The 25,033-nt window shown below is 36.0% G+C and overlaps 1 protein-coding gene across 2 annotated transcripts in view; it reads left to right on the plus strand.

The window, feature by feature from the left end:
* Window positions 1–19,654, plus strand: part of LOC124542278 (BCL2/adenovirus E1B 19 kDa protein-interacting protein 3) — a 46,925-nt gene extending 27,271 nt beyond the window's left edge. The window contains exons 1-7 of one of the 2 annotated variants that reach the window (XM_047120240.1): window positions 2,072–2,289; window positions 7,262–7,397; window positions 12,912–12,993; window positions 14,032–14,090; window positions 14,881–14,977; window positions 17,310–17,413; window positions 17,979–19,654. In XM_047120240.1, coding sequence (XP_046976196.1) covers window positions 2,250–2,289; window positions 7,262–7,397; window positions 12,912–12,993; window positions 14,032–14,090; window positions 14,881–14,977; window positions 17,310–17,413; window positions 17,979–18,033 — 573 coding nt within the window. In that variant the 5' untranslated portion in view covers window positions 2,072–2,249 and the 3' untranslated portion in view covers window positions 18,034–19,654. Of the gene's footprint in view, window positions 1–2,071; window positions 2,290–7,261; window positions 7,398–12,911; window positions 12,994–14,031; window positions 14,091–14,880; window positions 14,978–17,309; window positions 17,414–17,978 lie in introns of those variants that run through there. The other variant, XM_047120239.1, reaches the window with a different exon arrangement.
* Window positions 19,655–25,033: the final 5,379 nt, after the last annotated feature.

Here is a 25,033-nt window from a genome sequence, read left to right on the forward strand (position 1 = left end):
AGTGAGAAGAAAATTGGAAGATTTTTGGACACTGTTGTAAAAAGGAAAGTCTGGAGCTAGTTTATTTGGTCCGTAGAATGTTCGATGCGTAGTTTTAATCGATATATTTACCATAAACGGTAAATACAGCTGGCGTGTCAAAGTGTATTAACAAACACGATAACAGGGGTCGCGGAGTACGCTAGCGTTTTCAAGAGCAGTGTTTATAAGATCATGTGTTTATCACTGCATGTTATAAAACAAAGTCCCCCCGGCCTCTGTCTGTATGTTCGCGATAATCTCCGAAACTATTGAACGGATTTTCATAGGGTTTTCACTAGGAGTCGAGATGGTGGTTAGAACGCGTGCATCTTAACCGATGGTCGCGGCTTCAAACCCAAGCAAGAACCGCTGTTTCATGTGCTTCATTTGTCTTTATAATTCATCTCGTGCTCAGCGGTGAAGGAAAACATCGTGAGGAAACCTGCATGTGACAAATTTCATAGATATTCTGCCACATGTGCATTCCACCAACCCGCATTGGAACAGCGTGGTGGAATATGTTACAAACTTTCTCCTCAAAGGGAGAGGAGGCCTTTAGCCCAGTAGTGGGAATTTACAGGCTGTTGTTGTTTGTTGTTGTTGTTTCACTAGTAGGTAGGATAGGGCATATGTTGAGAGAAGGGCGAGAGAAGTTGACCCGTATAATGACAGAGTGGTATCCAAGAGACGGTAAAAGAAGCAAAGGTGGGCAGACAAAAAGATGGGAAGATGATCTGAAGGTGGCTGGTAAGGAATGGATCAGAGTTGCAAGGGACAGAGAAAGGTGGAAATCTTTTGAGGAGGTGTATGTCGAAAGACGAGCTGTTACAGAAAATAATCACCCGAACGCCGTTAGCTTAGAATAATTACGTATAATAAACGTTTAGATATAATTAGATTAAGTTATAGTAAAGTTATGTTTTGTGGGTTTTACAGCAAGAAAGGCTACTTTTATTTTGTTTTTATTAGTAGGTAGAGGGAATCATAAGGAAGGTTTTAGGTGTATACTTTATTATGATTTTTGTGTAAATATGTGGAAATAGGACAGAAATTGTGAATCAATAAAGATATCACCTGTGTAGGTTTCCTCACGATGGTTTGTTAGGTATGTAATGTCCAATTATAACCGTTGATTGATACTGCAGCCAGTAATTGGGTAGGCATTTATTTTCGTAATGCACTCCTCGAAATAAGCGTGACGTTGTTTCCGGAAAGACCTAAGTCGCAGGAAAGCTTGCCAAGTTTGTGTCATTTGGAAAATTTGGAACTAAATTGCCTTCAAAGAGATTTTGGTAAATTATTTGTAGGTTTTGAGTAAGAGAAATAGCTTTTGTCCTTTACGTTCGGGTTTGGTGTAAAAAAAGTTTCATCAAAATCGGTTTAGTGGTTTAAATATCTCATATATACATTGAGATTTTAATATATATTATATGCGTAATGGAATACTTGTATATATTAAAGAAAACCTCATCAAAATCTGTAGTTTTAAAGATCTAAGCAAATACATATAAGTTATTGTATATATTGACGGCAAAAATGCGTGGAGCTGTTATATCTTGATTTTCATACAGGATATGTTAATTTTATTATATGTTAGTCAGCCGAGATGATTTCGAAGGTTCTAGAAAAGGATCTACGTTCCAATTCTGTATAGCCACATATTAAATATCGTATATGACAAAAATATGTGAATTTATGCTAAATAAAAGACTAGTCGTAGCCCGCAGCTTTGTTCGCGTTTTAGGGGCTTGATTATAGGCAAAAGAAATAGCCTATGTTTTTTCTTGGAGTTGCTTCACACCATGAAAGATCGACAGACACACGGACTGAATTACTGTCACATTTATAAATATATAGGCTTGGTGAATTTGTTCTCAGGTGAATTTCCTAATGCACGAGTTTTAATAAAATTGATTATTTACAAATACATATATATGCAATATTTATTTCACGCTCACAAATGCATCTCGACAAAGTAAAAACGATCTACGCGTTAAGATATCAAGAAAATCGGCGCCTACGCAATCGCTTTGTTTACGTTCGAAATTCGAAAATAGAGGCAGTTCGACGCCAGTCTCGTTCGAGCGCTCGACGCGTGCGGACGCGTCAGCGGTACGCTCCCGCATACCTTATCGTTTCAACACACAATAGGAGTATCGTACGTCAACTACGCAGTTAATATAAGTGAACAATTATAATATATATGGTGTTTTGTGTAACGTGCCAAAATGATTGAGCCAATGAACGCATCCGCGGTGGACGAACTCGGTAAATATTTATCGTATACTAATACGCATGCGCGTGAAATTAAACGAAAATGAAACTGGATGTTGTATGTATTTATTTATAGTAACGGAACAAGTTATCGGTTTTAAGTGTTCGCTGTTTAATTGCTATGATTGAGGCTCGGTTTTCTTTTTTTTTTCTGTTTTGTTTTGTTGCAGTTAATGTGTTGAAGAAAAACCACAGATATATATATTTTTTTTATGTAAAGATAATCGCTACATAGTATTGACTACACTACACTACATAGGTTTTCATGGGTTCGACATTCTGAGGTCCCGGGTTTGATTCGATGTCGACTGGATGTAGGAGGTTTATTAGTTTTCTATGTCGTCTCGGGTCTGGGTGTTTGTGCCGTCGTTACTTCTGATCTTCCACAACACAAGTGCGTTAGCTACTCACATTGGGATCAGAGTAATGTATGTGATGTTGTTCAATATTTATTTATAATATAAAACAAAGTCGCTTTCTCTGTCCCTATGTGTGCTTAAATCTTTAAAACTACGCAATTTTTAAGCGATTTTTTTTTTATAGATATAGTGATTCGAGAGGAAGGTTTTTGTATATGACACACGGACAATATAGTAAAGAAACACTGATAATTTTAGAAGTTTATAATGTGATGTCGTAAATAAACAAATTCTCTAGTACAATTAGTATCAGCTATATAACATGCTATATTGGTATATCATAATGTTGTTTGTTAGTTGATTTACGCTCTAGTTTATTTTCGTGTTATTGATTTGATCTTTATTTACTTATTCGATGTTTTCGCTAGTGTGGAAGTATATAATCAAAATCAACATATACATATATAAAACTGTTCCGTTACTGAGCGACTGAGTGACTGACAGACAACGCACAGCCTAAACCACTGGGCCTGGATATTTGAAATTTGGCACACGTATACCTCGAGTGTCCTAGAGGTGCACTGAGAAGGGATTTTTTATAATTCCCCCGGGATAGGGAATAAATGGAATTTATATTTTCGGACTAAAGTAGCTCAGTCTCCGTAACTATAATTATTAGGGATTTCAAATTTAGCATGCAAGTAGCTCACTTTTTTTTATGGTATAGGTTGACGAGCATATAGGTCAAATGATGGTAAGTGGTCACCATCACCCATAGACAATGACGCTATAAAGTTCCTTATAAATACATTACCATATTGTGGGATGCTGCCTGATCGCTAGATTTATAAAAAGTCTTTATATTTTTTTTAATTTTTTTTTAATTAACATTCATTAGCCTATATAATATTAATATTTCCTTAGCAACATTTGATTTCAATTAACATTAGGTTGTCTGGAATTGGTTCAATATGAAATGTAATGCTTTACCCACACATGCTAATGGATGAGGTTCAAGGAAAACTCACAAAGAGCTTTGTTTTGTTTTCTGCCAACAATGATCTGCTTATCGTAAGTGTACCATTGTTGTGTATGGTGCTAATTGCTTACAGTAACAGTAACTGTAAATTTCCCACTGCTGGGCTAAGACCTCCTCTCCCATTTAGGAGAGGGTTTGGAACGTATTCCACTACGCTGTTCCAAAGTTGGAATACACATGTGGCAGGATTTCGATTAAAGTATACACATGTAGGTTTCCTCACGATGTTTTGCTTCACCGAGCACGAGATGAATTATACTGTTGAAAATAAAGTTAAAAAAAATGTTCTGTACTATATTATATACAAAAAAAAGTCAAAATCAAGATAAAGTTTATTCAAGTGGGCTTTTAAAAGCACTTTTGAATCGTCATTTAACAATTAAGTGAAGCTACCACCGGTTCGGAAAGTAGATTCTACCGAGAAGAACCGGCAAGCAACTCAGTAGTTACTCTTTTTCAACATTTAAAAAATAACAAAGTCATGTTAGTTAATACAATTATTTAAATTAATATATCCTGCCAGGAAGTTAACAGGTATTACAATAACATAAATAAATATATACAAAAACCTTCCTCACGAATCATTCTATCTATTAAAAAAACCGCATCAAAATCCGTCGCGAAATTTCAAAGATCTAAGCATACATACAGACAGCGATGAGCGACTTTGTTTTATACTATGTTATGATAATGCGCGTTTTATACAATATAAATTTTCCTTGAAATCGCCTTTCTATTTTATTGAAGAAAAACGCACTTAAATTTCTCGTGTAGGTTTTAATAATCTAAGCGTACAGACGTCGGTAGCGATTGTTCTCTATTATGTAGAGACGAAAAGTTATACCTTATCTACATATATAGTTTATTATTTATACTCTATATCGCTTACAAATAATTTAGCTTTCGATGAGTAAAAAAAAGTAGTTAAAAAGTTTACAAATTTAACAATGCGATAGGAGCTACAGATTATTTCGGATGTTTTTAATGAAGAAGGAATACTCACTGTTGTGTCGCAATATATTTATAACAAATAATAAATAAATAAATATGAAACAACATCACATAGGTACATTGCTCTGATCCCAATGTAAGTAGCTAAAGCACTTGTGTTATGGACAATCAGAAGTAACGACGGTAACTCAAACACCCAGACCCAAGGCAACATAGAAAACTAACGATAATCTACATTGACTCGGCTGGGAATCGAACCCGGGACCTCGGAGTGGCGTACCCATGAAAACCGGTATACACACTCGACCACGGAGGTCGTCACAACAATATCATGTATATTCACAGTGACAAAGTTTTTAACAAAGTTGTTAACAATGATTTTATCAAAGTGATCAACACTTGATAAAATCAGTGATAATCATTGTATGTGCACTAGGATAAGGATTATTGGTAAAAAGGCATATTATTCGATACAAGATTTTATAGATGATAAAAAAGTGTGGAGTTAATACCTGTTGACTTCCACGCAGGATACATTACATACATACATAATTGTGTTTAACTAATATGATTGTATTTTTTAAATGTTAAAAAAAGAGTAACTACTGAGTTTCTCGCCGGTTCTTCTCGGTAGAATCTACTTTCCGAACCGGTGGTAGATTCACTTAATTGTTAATTGACGATTCAAAAGTGCTTGTAAAAGCCCACTTGAATAAAGTTTATTTTGATTTTTGATTTTGATATTCATATATCGATATTTGTCTTTGAAATAACGATAAAAACGGCACAGCAGTCGAAAAATATGAAAAAAACAGCGGCTTTTTCAGGAGCTACGACGTGTATTGTGTAATTGTTACTTTTTAAAGATTTGGTCATGTCTAACGTAAGTCATCTATTAAGTCAATTGAGAGTCAGGTAACCTGCCTCCAGGGGTCCCATAAAAATACCGAACGCAATTCATATAAAAAAATGAATGGGTTTATTTTTTTTCGACGTATTGTGTATTGTCATTCGAAATAGACACCTATTGTGTATAGGTTATGGATTATATTACTTTGTTATAATCTATCTGGACTGGGAGTCACTGTTCGGGTGCCCATGTCGAATTTTTAAAGAGGATAAATAATAGTAAGAAATAAATAAATATGAGACAACATCACATACATTACTCTGATCCCAATGTGAGTAGCTAACGCACTTGTGTTGTGGGAGATCAGAAGTAACGACGGCACAAACACCCAGACCCGAGACGACTTAGACAACTAATGATAATCTACATCGACTTGGCTGGGCGAATACGAATTTTAATTTAAATAATTGTATTAACTAACATGACTATATTCATCAAAATGTATAAATCAAAATAAACTTTATTCAAGTGGGCTTTTACAAGCACTTTTGAATCGTCATTTAACAATTAAGTGAAGGTACCACTCTTTCGGAAAGTAAATTCTAGCGAGAAGAACCGGCAAGAAACTCAATAGTTACTCTTTTTCAACATTTAAAAAAATGCAGTTATTTTATTTAGTACAATTATTTAAATTAATATTAATAAACCGATGTTTGAAATTTCAAACCCAGGCAAGCATCACTGATTGTTCATGTGTTTAATTTGTGCTTATAATTCATCTCGTGCTCGGTGAAGGAAAACATCGTGAGGAAACCTGCATGTATCTGATTTCATACAAATTCTGCCACACGTGTATTCCACCAACCCGCATTGAAACAGCGTGTTGGAATGTTCCAAATCTTCTGGTCTCAAAGGCCTTGGCTCAGAGGAAGTTTAGTTTGTGTTTATAATACAAGTATAGTTGTTGGAACAGTCTTCTTAAAATTTCGTCAGTGTGGTCACTCTTTTTACAGAAATTTATCTAGTTCGAAGGAATACAATCTTTTAAAAGGATATATAATATATAATAGCACGAGCGACGTCCGGTCCAACGCCTATTGTCTGAGGAACCGGTTTACATATAAAATAACTCGGTCGCATGTGTTTGTTCGCAAGGATTTTGTGTAGGAATATATACATATAAAAGTTGAATTTAAATTCTTCTAAAAGTTAAATTCTTGGTGGTAGGGCTTTGTTCAAGATCGTCTGGTAGGTACCACCCACTCATCAGTTATTCGACAACCAAACAACTATACTCAGTATTGTTGTTACGGTTTGAAGGGTGAGTGGCCCTTTTTTTTCGCTGGAAAAACACTGATGGAAGTAGGGGGGGAGGGTGGCACTCCCCGGTTTACTGGACGCCGAGTGCGCCCAGGACTACCGGGTTTACCCACTGAAAAACCAGTGGTACCCTCTCCGTCTTTCGGCGGACGCCACGGGATTGCATACGCATGCTACCGTGACGCCCTGACGAGGGTGAGTGAGCCAGTGTAACTACAGGCACAAGCGACATATCTCAGTTTCCGTGATTGGTGGCGCATCGGTGATGCAAGGAATATGTGATATGATATTTCTTACAGAGCCATAGTCTATGATTCATAGACCACGCTCGTTCGCCTACCTATAACATAAAACAATAAAGACAGCTCTTAGAATACATAAGTTATTATTATTAATCACATTGTGTTTGAATATATTTTTTTAAGATGTATTTCTCATCTATTCCAGAATCGTGGGTCGAGCTCAACTCTGGCGGGATGCTGAGCGGCGCGGAGAATGAATACATACGCCTGCTCAGGGAGGCTCAGAGGGAGAGTCGGGACTCCTCCGTGAGGCACTCGAGGGCCTCCAGCGTCAAGGGAAGGTATGCGAAGATTACTGTTCATTTACACAACCAGTAGAAACAGCTCCCTATCGCGCCACTCGACGCTATTCGTCGCTATAGATTCCCGCGTCAGTTCGACCCGAGACAGCGAGTGCGTGTAAAGCGACGCGTCGAATTGACGAATATATTAGGTCGTATGATATTACGAGTTACTGCGTCTGTGTAAAGATCATATTCACATGAGAAATAGATATTGATAATTTGGGACGGCGTACTCAATTCGGATGTGATCGGTTTTACGGATTTTGCCGATGCTACATCTGAGTTGTGTCGTACTATACCTATATACGTCATAGGGGTTAATGCAAGCCTATCTAACTAGATATGGCTGGTAGCTACCGAGGCAGATGTTATATCCTATAATCCGAAATAAAATTCCGCAGACATTTTTAATTTTGCCGTTTCGTAAATTCAAATCGTTTGTAAAAGATACATTGGTAGAAAAAGCTTATAATTCGATACAAGATTTTATAGATGATAAAAAGCGTGGAGTTAATACCTGTTGACTTCCAGGCAGGATGTATTACATACATATATAATTGTAATTAACTAACATGATTTGGTTTTTAAATATTGAAAAATAATAACTACTGAGTTTATTGCCGGTTGTTCTCGGTAGAATCTACTTTCCGAACCGGTGGTAGCTTCACTTAATTGTTAAATGACGATTCAAAAGTGCTTGTAAAAGCCTATTTGAATAAAGTGTATATTGATTTTGATGAAAGTGCTCGGAAATATTTTTGATATATGTATGTATATTTTTTTTATTCAAGAAATGCAGACTTACTTAGTCGCAAGCAGTGATGAATATTATATTACAAATATATTTAATTTCAAGACTGGTAATGTTATAAGTCTATGAAATAGAGCAAGGCCTTACGGCCGTCGAACTGTCGTGTAAGCCACTTATTATATAATTTTATATAACTTTTATTATCTTAAGTATGTATTAGTGTATGATAGAGATATATATTATTTATACATAATACATATTTATATATGTAGGAAGTATAAGTATTTGTGTGTAAGTTTATGACTGCACCGCCTATGCCGATGGTTTTGAAATCACCCTCCGATCGGGTTGTCTGGAAAAGATGGCTGACATAAGTCCGCCCGTTGTAGGTACAACACTTTTAATGAACTTCTTTTGGTTTTTTAAATTCCTTTTTTGTATTTTATTAATTTTGTGTTAAGTACTTTCTTTTTTTTGTGATGTGCAATAAAGAATAATTCATTAATTCATTCACTTCGGTTACTGGTCGTGATATGTTTACTGATGGGGTATTATTTTCAACCATCATCATAACATAGTATAAAACAAAGTCGCTCACCGCTGTCTGTTGATATGTATGCTCAGATCTTTGTAATAATGGAACAGACTTTGATGCGGTTTGTTTTAATCGATTCAAGAGTAAGGTTGATATCTATATATATATACAATTTATTTAGAACTAGAAGTAGGAAGTAGTACCTCTAAAACAATTATCTTTAATTTAAAATAACAATCAACCTTACCACAATAGAAAAACATTTAGTCTACAACACAAATAACCATCAACAATCACATTACACCGTAATAATTATATTCGCGATCTCAATGTGTCAGCCACGAATCTCCCGCCTTTTTTTTAAGGGAAGTTGTGTGACTTGACGCAGATGTTGCTTGTTTATTCCAACAATATATACAACTCAGAGGTGTCTGACTGACTGACACAGTGATCTATCAAAACACAGCTCAAACCATTGGACGGATCGGGCATGAAATTTGCCATGCACACTGATGTCATTGACGTAAGCAAGAAAGGATTTTGATAAATTTTACCCCTAAGGGTATAAGATAGGGAATGAAAGTTTGTATAAATCTTCTTAGATTTTCGACTGATTGATTTGTAATTAAAGACTGGAGCTACTGTGATGCCTTATTTTATCCCCCAATATAAGATACTCCAATAAATGACAAAGGCTACTTTTTATACAGTGGTGGATGTACCAATAGGCTAAGTAGGCTGGAGCCTAGATTTAGAGGGGCGGCAAATTTAGCCCAAATTTGTTATTATCTTGCAGAACTTTAAAAAACTTATAATTATATGTATACACATTACGTCCGTAATCCGTATACTCATCACTACATATCGGGTTGGAAGAATAACCTGACAGAAATATCACCTAGTTTATAATCATACTAATAACGGGAACAAACCGATGTAATGAGGACGATAGAACACAAATCATAAATGTTGCAAAATAAAATATAACGACTAATTAATTATTAAAAAAACAAAATACCCGACTGCACACTAAAAAAAGAGTAAAACTTTGCGTTGACGCAGAATTAACATGTTCCCGTGGGAATTTTGAGAAAAAACGTATCCTATATTAATTACTCCCGTGATTGAAATGAATCTAATGATACCGCATACATATTTTTTTAAAGGGAAATTTAGAAAAAATATTATTATGTCTTTATCCCGTGGGACTTTTAGGATAAAATGTATCCTATGACACTCCCGTAATCAAGACAAATCTAACGATACCTCATACATCAAAATCCATCAAGCCGTTTAGGCTACAGGAGGTCACAAAGGAAAAGACATACATACATACTTACATACACTCGAAAAACATTACCCTCCTTCTTTGGCAGTCGGGTAAAAACGTAGGGGCGCAAAAATTTAATAGCCTACTAGCCTATGAGCGGCAGATTTCTAAATCCGCCACTGGTATAATACATGCACAAAATAGTATAGAAATACTGATAATATTAGTACTTTGTAATGTGATGTCGTAAATAAACAAATTCTTTAATATATTTAGTATCAGTATTGCACCCGTGCGAAGTCGGGCCCCACCTCCGAAAGTCACACGTGAATAAGTGAAAACTCCATCGATATAAGTGCAGTAATGTAGACTGTATAACACGTGGATGGGCAACTTTGTTTCGTGTTATTTTAAGATCCGTCGAGTGGGTGGGTGCCATTATAAAACGAACAATAAGAATTTGTCGCATACGACCTTGTAACACATTTAAAGATTGGCAAGATTTATCTCAGGTGTGTAGTGCGAACACGCGGACTTACACACGTGTACATTCCTATTAGATTAACAGCCTGTTAATTTCCCACTGAGCTAAGGCCTCCTCTCAATTTGAGGAGAAGGTTTGGAACATATTCCACAACGCTGTTCCAATGCGTTTCGGTGGAATACACATGTGGCAGAACTTCTATGAAATTTGTCACGTGCAGGTTTCCTCACGATGTTTTCCTTCACCGCTGAGCACGAGATGAATTATAAAGACAAATTAAGCACATGAATCAGTGATGCTTGCCTGGGTTTGAACCCGCAATCATCGGTTCAAATGCACGCGTTCTAACCACTGGGTCATCTCGACTCCTCTCATCTGCGATTTCAAGTTTGGTTAATATGAAATTCTATCAAAATCGGTGTAGTCAATTTAGCATTTATGATATTAGTTTAAAAATATAATGCGTTCTTGTTGAAGTTATTTCTCGATCTCTCCAACGTTCCTGTTCGCCTGGTACTTTGGAGCCGGTTTGACTAGATTTTATCTAGGATATAGACTTGTGGGATTATTCAGATTCAATCTAGGTTGCTGGTGATATGTTTGTGCTATGCGACTAGTCTGGCTAGGTCGGGTCTGGGTCGGTAAATTGTGATGTAGGTTTTTTTTTGTTTTTAAAATTATTTATTTAAATGCCAGCTTAAGTTAAAAGTAACTTAAATAGGCTGTTTGACTGGCTTTTAAAATCCATTTTATATGTTATTTAGTAGAGGTTAAAGGAACCCAGTAAAAGTTGTGTTTTTTATTTCTAGTACATATGTGACGAAAAATATCATATTAAAAATTCCATATTTAAACAGCGCGCGAAAACGCTACTCGGACAAGATGGCGCTGCAAAGGGGTCGGTGACGTCACTTTGCTGTATTTTAATCTGTGGTACATATAGTAGAAAAGCAAGGTTTACAAGCAAGTGACTTCATCATAAGCCCGGCCAATCAGGAGCGGTTTGTGTCACGTGACAAACGTTTGAAAAAAAAATGTTTTTAAGTAAATAACCATTTCTGAACTCATAATATACACTGATTACAATAATTCACAATTTATTTTTCGCATTGTCAAATAGCCTATTATAGTTTTATACATATACAATCTTACCCCCCTTAATACCACAAGTATACCCCCTTAATCATCTTTACATACTATATGTTTTTCTTTAAATATATAGAATGATTCGAGAGGAAAGTTTTTTTGTATATAATACATGGACAATATAGATACTGCTAATTTTAGTTTGCTATATGATGTCGTAAGTAAACAATATCTCTAGTATATTTAGTATCAGTATTGCTTCCGTGCGAAGCCGGGGCGGATCGCTAGTGTATTATATATGTGAATCTCCCTCTTGAATTGCTTTGCATATAGACGAAAACCGCATCAAAATCCGTCGCGTAGTTTAAAAGATCCAAGCGTTCAGACAGGAAGCGACTTTGTTACTATGTATAGTACGAAACAACTTGGATGTCGCATCGGCAAAATTCGTAAAACCGATCACATCCGAATTGATGTCCGAAAATCCACAACAGCGCGATTTCTTACACATTTTCTGCCTCACACAACCACTTTGTGGAACCAGCTTTCGCCGGCGGCTTTTCCGAGCCGATACGACATGGGAACCTTCAAGAAAAGAGCGTACTCCTTTCTCAAAGGCCGGCAACGCACCTGCAAGCCCCCTGGTGTTGCAGATGTCCATGGGCGGTGGTAGTCACTTTCCATCAGGTGAGCCTCCAGCTCGTTTGCCACCTGTGTCATAAAAATTTGAGTACGCCATCCCAAATTATCAATATTTATTTCTCATGTGAATATGATCTTTACACAAACGCAGTAACGTGTAATATCACACGACCTAATATATTCGTCAATTCGACGCGTCGCTTTACACGCACTCGCTGTCTCGGGTCGAACTGACGCGGGAATCTATAGCGACGAATAGTGTCGAATGGCGCGATAGGGAGCTGTTTCTGTTGGTTGTGAATCGGCAGTTATCGGTTTTATTGAATTTGCCGATGCTACGTCTGATTTGTGTCGTACTATACGTACATAAATGTATGTATAAAGTAAAAAAGTAAAGTAACAGCCTGTAAATTTACCACTGCTGGGATAAGGCCTCCTCTTCCATTAAGGAGAGGGTTTGGAACATATTCCACCACGCTGTTCCAATGCGGATTGGTGGAATACACATGTGGCAGAATTTCTATGAAATTTGTCACATGCAGGTTTCCTCACGATGTTTTCCTTCACCGCCGAGCACGAGATGAATTATAAAGACAAATTAAGCACATATACATAGTTGTGCTTGCCTGGGTTTGAACTTGCAATCATTGGTTAAGATGCACGCGTTCTAACCACTGGGCCATCTCAGCTCTAAATGTATGTATACTTCTTATAATTAATTGTTTATATGTTATATGTTTCAGTCCGAAATCGCCACCGAACAGTCCGAACTTAGAACCTTCTACCGAGGATGAACTAAAGGGAGTCTATATAAATTGTTGGAAGGTAAGACCCAGAATATATGACATAATCCATTTTTTATGGTATAGGTTGGCGAACGAGCATATGGGCCACCTGATGGTAAGTGGTCTCCATCACCCATAGACAATGACGCTGTGAGAAATATTAACCATTCCTTACATCGTCAATGCGCCACCAACCTTGGGAACCAGTGTTGGGCATTAATCATGCAATTGTCAATTATTTTATTAATTGACTAAAAAAGTAATTGCAATTAAATTAATTACAATTAAATTAATCGCAATTACACTTTTAATTGCACCTTGCAATTAAATTAATTTGATTAACGTATGTCAATTGCAACTTACAATTAAAATAATTGCAATTAACTTTTTTAGTTGTTTTATAAAACAATTAAAACTAACAATTAACTTTATATATCAAAATGTAATTAGTAATTTTTTAGGAAAATTAAGCTATAAGTATTAGACTTCAGACGAATAAAAATGTGGTAAAAGGCTCTAAAAAAAGTGTTTATTTTTATATTATATAATATAAAGTTGCATTGATAAATATTTCTGCAGCGTAGGTATAAAACAAAAACATTTCAAGTCGTCGTCTTCGTTCAAGTCTTTTATTTGTTGCTAATATATTTATTGAACTACATGAAAAGATAGACTATTCTACTACTCGGAACCACACAATTGTTAACTGTAGTAGTAACAATTAACAATTAATTAATGGTTAATCTTTAATTTTAATTGCAATTAAAATTTGCCCAACACTGTTGGGAACTAAGATGTTATGTCCCTTGTGCCTGTAGTTACACTGGTTACACCCTTCAAACCGGGACACAACAATACTGAGTACTGTTATTTGGCGGTAGAATAACTGATGAGTGGGTGGTACCTACCCCGACGGGCTTGCACAAAGCCCTACCACCAAGAGAACACGTTTCCTTGGCGCAAAATAACTTAAAACGTATATAAGTTTTTAAATTAAAATGGTTATTTTTACTATTAATGTTATTAAAAGTAACCAATTGTAGTATTGTTTTAAAATGTATATTTTTTTGTTTTTCAGGATGACTCCAACGACTGGGTTTGGGAATGGAGCAGTCGGCCTGACCAGGTACCTCCGAAGTAAGTAACCCATTGTTCTAAATAATTCATTTATAGGGTTTCTTAGGTCCAAAGTGAAAAAAGATAAGATCACTTCACTGTCAGCCTGCCTGTCTATCTAGATGATTTTTCTCAGGAATGCGTAGAGGTATAAAGTTGAAATTGATACCAGATATTGAGGTCTGTCATACCTTGGAACTGTGAAAATGTCGACCCTGTAAGGGGACGCATACAAAAAATTTGATCATTTATATCTTACTTACTTTGATACTAAATATACTACAGAATTTGTTCATTTACGACATCACATTAGAAACATCTAAAATTATCAGTGTTTCTTAACTAGAACTAGAGTCGAAATGGCCCGGTAGTTAGAACGCGTGCATCTTAACCGATGATTGCGGGCTCAAACCCAGGCAAGCACCGCTGATTCATGTGCTTAATTTGTCTTTATAATTCATCTCGTGCTCAGCGGTGAAGGAAAACATCGTGAGGAAACCTGCATGTGACAAATTTCTTAGAATTTCTGCCACATGTGTATTCCACCAACCCGCATTGTTCCACACCTCAAAGGGAGAGGAGGCCTTTAGCCCAGCAGTGGGAATTTACAGGCTGTTGTTGTTGTTGTTGTTGTTCTTAACTATATTGTCCATGTGTTATATACAAAAACCTTCCTCTCGAATCGCTCTATCTATGAAAAATAACCGCATCAAAATCCGTTGCGTAGTTTCAAAGATCTAAGCACACATAGATACAGACAGCGCTGATCGACTCCGTTTTATATCGTGTAATGATGATGTATGGTTTCCAGGGATTGGCGCTTCAAACACCCCCAGAGCGCCAGAGGACCGCCGTCAGCCACGTCCTCCATTGAGGTATTGGAGCAACTCGCGCCGGCTATGCAACAGGTGAGGAAATTTGACGACCTCCATGGTCGATAGGTGTGTACACCGGTTCTCATGGGTACACCACTCCTGAGGTCCCGGGTTCGATGTAGATTACCATTAGTTGTCTACGTCGTCTCGGGTCTGGGTGTTTGTGCCGTCGTTACTTCTGATCTTCCACAACACAAGTGCGTTAGCTACTCACATTGGGATCAGAGTTATGTATGTGATGTTGTCTCATATTTATTTTAAAAAAAAATCGCATCATTCAAGAACCAAACCTACTAACAGACTTAAGCATATATCCACCCCCACTCTTTCCATCTCTCTCTTTCTCTATGTCTCTCTCTCTCTAACAGACACAGACAAAAGTCAAAGTCAAAAACCTTTATTCAAAATAGATGTGTTACAACAATGATATTCTAATAAACAGATATGTTATACCCATACTAAACAACAGAAAAAAGTGTGCCGCGCCGGGGACCGTTTATTTTACATTACGTTACAAGTAAAAGGGATAGCTTGATAAAAACAACAAGTAAAAGGGATAAATAGATGTTTTAATTACGCAAAACGTATTGCTACGTAATTATGATGTATTATAACGTATTACTACGTAAAACGACTAAAGGCAAACGTCCCAATTGGGACGTTTTCTAGTCTTCACTTTTTGCGCGTTAATAATATTTCTGTTTACTAGAACATCATTGTGTTACACTTTCTTATTGATAGTCAGAATCTACTACCGGTTCGGAATTTAACGCCTCAGATCTGAGAAGAACCGGCGAAAGAAACTCAGCGGGATCTATTTTTTTAACATCATGATATATAAACAATAACAAACGTATTTTTGTTATTTGAAACATCCTGGAGGCGATCATCTCGTTCCCAAGGTGTGCAGTGAACTAGAAAGTCATTAGTGCTGTAATATCCTTTAGCACACAAACGCTCTTTAACGATTCTTTTGAATTTTGAACATTTTAAAACCAAGCAAGTCGCAACATACGAACCAAACTCGCTAATAGACTCACACACACATAGACTCACTGATACACACACATATATCCACCCCCACTCTCTCCGTCTCTGTCTTTGTCTATCTCTTTCTAACATCAGACAAAAGAAGTGACTTTGTTATCATATCATTGTTACAAAGCTGACAATGTGAACCAATCTCGCTAACAGACTCACACACACATACACACCGATACACACATTTCCCCCCCACACTCTCCATCTCTGTCTTTCTCTATCTCTCTCTAACAGACAGACAAAATAAGTGACTTTGTTATCATGTCATTGTTATAAAGCTGAAAGAGTTAACCAAACTCGCTAGACCCACACACACACACACTGATACACACATATATATCCATTCCCACTCCCTCTATCTCTGTCTTTCTTCGTCTATCTCACTCTAACAGACACAGACAATATAAGTAACTATGTTATTGTATCATTATTATAAAACTTAATATTTTTACTGAAAAGGTAAAATGTGTACAAAGCCCTACCACCAAGTGCTTTCCTTACCCACTCATCAGTTATTCTACCGCCAAATAACAGTACTCAGTATTGTTGTGTTCCGGTTTGAAGAGCCAGTGTAACTGCAGGCACAAGGGACATAACATCTTAATTCCCAAGGTTGGTGGCACATGGACGATGTAAGGAATAGTTAATATTTCTTACAGCGTCATTGTCTATGGGTGATGATGTCCACTTACCATCAGGTGGCCCATATGCTCGTCCGCCAACATATACCATAAAAAAATAATATAATAATCGAAATATAATAAGTAATACATATGTACATAATATCAACTGAGAGCCAAGATGGCCGCGTGGTTAGAACGCGTGCATCTTAACCGGTGATTGCGGGTTCAAACCCAGGGAAGCACCACTGTATATATGTGCTTAGTTTGTGTTTATAGTTCATCTCGTGCACGGTGAAGAAAAACCTTGTGAGAGAACCTGCATGAGTTTATTTCAACGAAATTCTGTCACATGTGTAGTGCCGCCACCAATCCAAACCTTCTCCTCTTAGGGTGAGGAGGCTTTAGCCCAGCCGTGGGAAATTTATAGGCAGTAAATGCAAAAACAAATTTAACCGAAATATTAGTAGTAGTATATTTTTACCTTTAAGTATATAATGTTGTCTTAAATTTTCGCGATTATTACACATTGAAATAAAACTAGTTATAACGAATTTGAATCGCGTATGTTAATTATTTTTGACATCCCGACGTTGCGAGCGATTTACAGCGTTCGTGGTCACGGCTAGACGTAGATCAGATCCGTTATAGCTAGCTTTAAGTATATTTTATTACTTAGTAATGTATATATATAATATCAACAGAGCCACTGTCTGTCTGTCCGGCGCACTTGCCTGTTCAGCCGGGGCGCGGTCGCAGCTGTCCTCGTAACAAACATCGTATCGCTCCTTCTGGGAGCAGGAATCGGGTAAGTGTATCCCATATTGTACCTTAAGGGGGTAGAAATAGCCGAATGTGTGGCAGTATGTAGCCGTGTGGTGTGGTAACATATTATAGATGCCACCACTATTGACGACCTCCGTGGTCAAGTGTGTACACCGGTTTCCATGGTTACGCCACAGAGGTCCCGGGCTCGTCCGGCCGAGTCGATGTAGATTATCATTAGTTGTCTATGTTGTCTTGGGTCTAGGTGCCTTTGAATTTAACCACGCACGCATTTGAATTTAACCAAAAAAAAAAAATGTTATTAAGCCTGAGTTACTCCCTATTATATCAGTTATCTGCCAGTGAAAGTTCCGTCAAAATCGGTCCAGCCGTTCTAGAGATTAGCCGGAACAAATAGAGAGACAAAAATTAAAAAAATATATTTTTGTATTTGGTACATATCATACATATCATACAGTGTATACATACATACATATGCATTGAGTAAGAAAGGTCTGTTTTTAATATTACAAACAGACACTCCAATTTTATTATATGTATAGATTATCTGTTATGACTCCCTAAAGGTAATAATTTCTTTTTTCCAGTGTATGGTTGAGCAAGAAAGGCATGCTGCCTCCCAGACTCATCATTCTCAACTAGGTTATAAGACTGATAACGATGGCTTAGGCGTAGTTATGCGATTATCGACTTTATTGTCATAGCATTAAAGATTATTATCGGGAACAATTATTTCTATAAGAAGGAATTTGTTTGAAATAAAAAAAAATTTTGTCTGTTAGGTTTGTTTTATTTTGTATCTTATTGCTATAATAATAAAGTTAATAATCGCTTGTATTGAAGTGATCTTAAGAATGGATAATTAATGTCGGTATATAAATTAAGGAGTCGTTATATACAAATGTTCGCGCTTGGAATGGATATTTTTTGTTTAAATCTTGCCTCAGGCCGTCGGTCTGTATGGTAGGCTGGTAGGCTGTCTTAGTCTGGTAAGTAATACTATGCATAAATTTGTTTAAATCTTTCTTTTAAAAGTTGAGTGTAAAAAGTTAATAATTTTTATTGATTTAACACTTTTCGTATACCTGGCAATACCTGTGTGTCTCTAAATTATTTTTAATCTGTTGTAGTTTTTGTGTTAACTGTACTTCTGGCTTTCTTTGTCAAATTGTGTTAATAATACATGCTTTTAATATAATATTGTTATTGGTTTAAGTCTTACTTCATTTAGAGAAATGATTTAAACAAAAAAGTATCCATTTTAGGTTCAATATTGTAAGGCTTGAGTCATAAGTTTAATACGTACAAAAAAATAATTAAAAAAAATGACATAATATTAGCATTTTAATGGAATATATTTATTTAATCTTTTCTAAGCTTAATTAATTTAGAATATTTGGTTAATTTTTTTTTTGTATTGGTTAAACTTTGATTCAGAGAAGACTGCTAGGAAGTAATGAGGAGCAAAATAAAAAAAAATACAAAAAAAACAATGTATTTTAAACCCAATATTTTGTATTTTCTTACTATTTGTCATCTCCCCCTCTTTTGGTGATTATACTTTTTTGTTTTATCTGTTGAGATTGAAAAAAAAAATTTTGGTAATTTTTTTTGTGTCAATGGATGAAATGATGATTATTATCAATGAATTTTATATAAAAAAAAACCTAGTCGTAAGTATTTCCAAGTAACTATTAAGTTATCTGTTTTATTACTTTTAAAAAATATATAAAAAACTGTAGCTTAATTATTTTCACACCTGGCAATTATTTTGTTTTAGAATTTGATTGATTTTCATTTTGTATTTTTTAGTTACAAATTACAGTCAAGCTGTTGCAAAAGATTTAAAGAATTTTTTTAACAATGTAATATATAGATTTTCCTGTAAAATTTTTTTATTGGCAACACTAGAATTCACGAATTGTACTTTTGAAAAGAAATAGTGGCACCTGATTGGTCGATATACGTGTAATGATAGCAAGACGAATCCGGTTCTAAGAAATTATTTGATGAATTAAGGTCATGTGCCAACCAATGGGTGCAAGGCAATTTCTCTTGGGAGATGGTTTCGTGGAATATAACTTTAAAATGTTATGATGATAAAAATTTGTAATTCAAACGCTATGAGGCAGTTGTTAAAAATCTATGTGGAATATGTATTCTTATTAGTAAGGAACCGTTTTAATTTTTTTCAGCGGGCAACATTTGCATTTTGTACTAATTTGTAAGTAATGTGAAAAATAAAGTGATAAATTCGAAAAACTTTGTTGTTAAATATTTTTTCGTTTGGATCGTACGTTGACAGTGAAGTAGTACGACATAACTTGGATGTCGCATCGGCAAAGTTCGTAAAACCGATCACATCCGATTAAGTACGCCATCCCAAATTATCAATATTTATTTCTCATGTAAACATGATCTTTACGCAAACGCAGTAACGTGTAATATCACACGACCTAATATATTCGTCAATTCGACGCCTCGCTTTACACGCACTCGCTGTCTCGGGTCGAACTGACGCGGGAATCTATAGCGACGAATAGCGTCGAGTGGCGCGATAGGGAGCTGTTTCTATTGGTTGTGTGAATGCTGCTACATCCGAGTTGTGTCGTACTATAAGTTTGTGAATCTGTAATGTTTTGTCGTTCGATATTTCGAGCGATCATAAATATTATTTAGAACAGTATGGCACCGTATAGTTAATGATCAAATAGAAATTGGTAATTTGAGTAAGAACTAGCGCGCACGGATGATTTTTGTCACGGTGACTGTTTCGACACTCTTGTCGAGTCCGTGAATATGTATGGAGGTGCGCGCACGTTACGACGTGACAATTGGGCGACATTTGTGTCCGCTAGCGACAATTTTGTCACTCTCGTCGTCAGTCTTTCGCTATCTGCACATTGACTGCCGACTTTGACGCGCGCGATGGCGTCACCATCTATTCAAAACGCAAACATTCGTGAAGACGATAGTGACAATGATGTTCTAATAGAAGAAGTGGAAAAGAGACCAGCTCTTTATGATAAAAAATTGAAAGAGTATTCAGATATTTACGTGAAAATTAAAGTCTTTTTCTGCCGAGTCTCACGAGTTCACAGAGAACCACCGTCTCTTCGAAATCCATAGTGACAAATGACACTTCGATTTCGAAAATGTTTTGTCGCTGTCCCTATTACTGAGCGCACTCCACTTTGGAAACGTGACGTGACAATGACAAACACTTTAAAGTCACCAGTGCGCGCTAGCTGTAACGCTGATTGAAATGTCAAATTGACAGTGACAGCTGGCGTTTAATTTTTTATTTTTATTCAAAATTAAACTTAGCTGCTAGTTTCCGTCAATGTCAATCTTGAATATCGAAAGATTTGTGACGTATTAATACCATCAGTAATGACGTCGTTATAAGTTGACTCAAGAGGGCTATCTATAGTATTTTGTTACGAGAGTAGCCTTACCCTTTATACGGTGTTATGACATTTGGTTCAATATCATAATTTATATCACATCACTATTGCATATTGCTATTGCTATATACTATTGCATTAATATAGCAGGAGTTATTGAATTTACTTTATTATACACAAGTATTAGCGTAATGTATGGATCAATAATTTGTAAAACTGTAATTAATATTATTTCATATGGCATAGCATTTAATACTGGCGTGTTACACTATTTCTTATTTTAAATATGATTGAGCTGTCATTAGACAACAATGGGACGATAGCGTGGCATTCTAACAAAAGATAGAAAGATCGGACCATCATTGTAAAACGATAATATTATTTTGGCCATCCCGAACTACTGAAATTACAATTTGCAAAAAAGACAGTTTTCGAGATCTCATGTCGATAATTCAGCAATACCAACTTACCACTGGTAGATTAAATTAACATGTAAAATCAAATGGTAAATGAATTACAAGTTTCTATCGTCAGCTATATTTGATTTAAAATTTCAACCCATAACAGATAACGATTACAAATGGTGTAGAGAAACATATCTTCGTGTTTAAAAACTGGACCTCGAAACGATATATTTATACTAATACAATGATATTCTAATAAACAGATATGTTACACCCATACTAAACAACAGAAAAAGTGTGCCGCGCCGGGGACCGTTTATTTTACATTTCGTTACAAGTAAAAAGGATAGCTTGATAAAAACAATTAAGTAAAAGGGATAACTAGATGTTTTAATTACGCAAAACGTATTACTACATAATTATGATGTATTATAACGTAAAACTACGTAAAACGACTAAAGGCAAACGTCCCAATTAGGACGTTTTCTAGTCTTCACTTTTTGCGCGTTAATAACATATCTGTTTACTACAACATTATTGATATATATAAAATTTGAGGGACACATTTTAAACACGAAGGTATGTTCCCTCACAATATTTAATAAACATTGAAAAATATTAATTATCTTCATTCTTTCGATTTTAATTTTATCTAAATTATGTCATTATTTTCCCGCCAAATTGTTCCTGTCAATGTCACAGATTTCTTTTTTTAATCTGTGCTACCCATAACCATACGCTCAAAATATTTCGTGTTATATTATTTTAGTTGATTAATTTTATTGCCATTGGTTCATTATATATGTATATACATATTATATGTCATAATCACTAGCTTTAAGAGTTTTAAAATAAATTAATACGCATTTCTCCATGTTGTTTCATTACTAGTTACATTTTTAATCTGTAATATAATGTCTTATTGGCCATTCCATGAAAAGTTAAGTGCCATTTATTGTAATCAGTATACATTATGAGTTCAAAAATGGTTATTAATTAGAGAAAGTTGAAAATAATACTTATTTTTTTTTTCAATAATCAATTACAACAACAACAAAAGCCTGTAAATTCCCACTGCTGGGCTAAAGGCCTCCTCTCCCTTAGAGGAGAAGGTTTGGAACATATTCCACCACGCTTTTCCAATGCGGGTTGGGGGAATACACATGTGGCAGAATTTCTATGAAATTTGTCACATGCAGGTTTCCTCACGATGTTTTCCTTCACCGCCGAGTACGAGATGAATTATAAAGACAAATTAAGCACATGAATCAGCGGTGGTTACCTGGTTTTGAACCCGCAATCATCGGTTAAGATGCACACGTTCTAACTACTGGCCCATCTCGACTTCAATTAATTAATGCGTTTTTGTTATGTGTAAACGTTGGTCACGTGACTCATAACGCTCCTGATTGGTTAGGCTTCTGATATGATACTTGCTTGTTAATCTTGTGTGCCTACTGTATGAGGATTATATACATACACAGATTACCATACAGGCAAGTGACGTTATCGACCCCATAGCAGCACCATATTTTTTGAGTATCGTTTTCGCGCGCTATTCAAATTTGAAAATTTTCGGCAAATTCCTGCAAGAAAAAAATGAAATAATTTTTACTGGGTCCCTTAACCTCTTATAAATAATATTTTGTTATTAAAATCCAGTCAAATATTTACAGCATATTTAAGGACAAAAAAATAATACGAAATTATGAAATTTAATAAAATTTATACCGAATAACTTTTAATATTCTAATTTTGATTATTGTTTTATTATATTAAATATTAAACATAAAAGTCAGCATAAATTATTTACGGACTATCTCTGATATAAACGTAAAGAGTTAAAAGAACAATTGGACGATGTTGTGGAATTGGCATTACATAAGGGGTGAACTGAGATGGCCCAGTGGTTAGAACGCGTGCATCTTAACCGATGATTTCAAGCCCAGGCAAGCACCGCTGATTCATGTGCTTAATTTCTTTATCTAATTCATCTCGTGCTCAGCGGTGAAGGAAAACATCGTGAGGAAACCTTAGAGGCTTTATTCGTTTATAAGACTCAAAAATATTTAAACATTTACATAGACGGCGTACTTTTTTTATGGTATAGGCTAGCGGACGAGCATATGGGCCACCTGATGCTATGTCCCTTGTGCCTGTAGTTAAACTGGCTTACTCATCCTTCCAACCGGAACACAACAATACCGCGTACTGTTGTTAAACCCACTCATCAGATATTCCTCATATCTGATGAGTGAGTGGTACCTACCCAGGCGGGTTTGCACAAAGCCCTACCACCAAGAGTTTATTTATTTATTTATTTAATGTCACACTGTATACATATTGTTACAGGATTGTGCCCCAATTCGATATTACAGCACTTTAAAAAAACAAATTTAATACATTTATCCATGTTATAATAATATATATAATACTAAATTGTATATGATATATTCCAAGCAGCAACTATTGTGAGTTCACTCATACTGCAACAAAATAAATCAACTCTGTCTGCTATCGCATTGAGAGTACGTAACGTGCGCGTCAGTGGTGCTTCTTTGAGCAACTTGGTTCGCCCGGTGGGCACCGCTAGCAACGGCGGTCGATGTCTCCGCCACACATATCTATCTGGGGCGCACAGACTCAACTGGCTAAGGACATCAGCATTATAGACTATACCTCTCAAAACCTTAAAAACATATATTACAAGAGCTAGCTCTCTCCTTACCCTTAGTTCATTGTATCCCACCATGCCTAAGACAAATAAAGTTGGGTACATCAATGGGTAGTAAGGATACACTCCATACAGCTTCATATATAAATATCTAGTAAATTTATTCTGGACTCGCTCCATCATACTATATTTCGCTTCACGTGGAGCCCAAATGACCGCATTACATTCTAAGTGGCTTCTAACCAACGCATTATAGCACTCATATTTGTGAAACCATGAACTGTACGGAGCATGAAGCCTAAATTTCGATATGCTTTTTTGCAACATCTTACTATGTGATTACGAAACGTTAGCTCAGTCCTAAAACTTACGCCCTAACCTCTGAAACTCTTGTCATCTGTACCCCATCAATAAAATAGTCATTTAGAATTGGAAAATGTGCGCGGGAAAAGGATAACACAACACATTTTTGCTTATTAAATTGCAACCGATTTTCTTTACTCCATTTAACTACTCTATCTATATCTCTTTGCAGCCTTGCACAGTCACTGAGTTGGTTAATTTCGAGAGATAACTTAAGATCGTCTGCAAACAGCAAACATTTCGCATCCTTCACAACGTTTGGTAGATCATTGATCATTAAAACAAATTGCAAAGGTCCTAGATTGCTTCCTTGACTTACACCGGATCTTGTAAAATATGGTTGAGACTGATATCCCTTGTATTCCACATATTGTTGTCTGTCTTTCATATAACTGGCAAAAAATGCAAGTAAATGCGGGGTGAATCCAAGTGATGCTAACTTTTTTAACATTACATCGTTATCTACTAAATCAAAGGCTTTTTTAAAATCAAAGTACGATTCATCAACTTGTCCTCCTCTATCTATTACTGGTACAATGTGAGACATATGCGAGAGTAGATTGCTGATAGTGCTTCTCGTTGGCCGAAACCCGTGCTGAGGGTCTGATAGTTGAGCTTTCACCTGTGTATAAATAGTTTTGTAAATAGTTGACTCTAGTATTTTTGCAGGCGTTGAAAGCACTGCAACAGGTCTATAATATTATTAAGTAGTGTCCCCACTCTACCCTTTGGTACTGGGACTACCCGAGTAAGCTGACCCGGAAACATAGCTGTTTCTAGACATAAATTATAAA

This window comes from Vanessa cardui, chromosome 30, assembly GCF_905220365.1.
Source record: "Vanessa cardui chromosome 30, ilVanCard2.1, whole genome shotgun sequence".
Taxonomy (NCBI): Eukaryota; Metazoa; Arthropoda; class Insecta; order Lepidoptera; family Nymphalidae; genus Vanessa; species Vanessa cardui.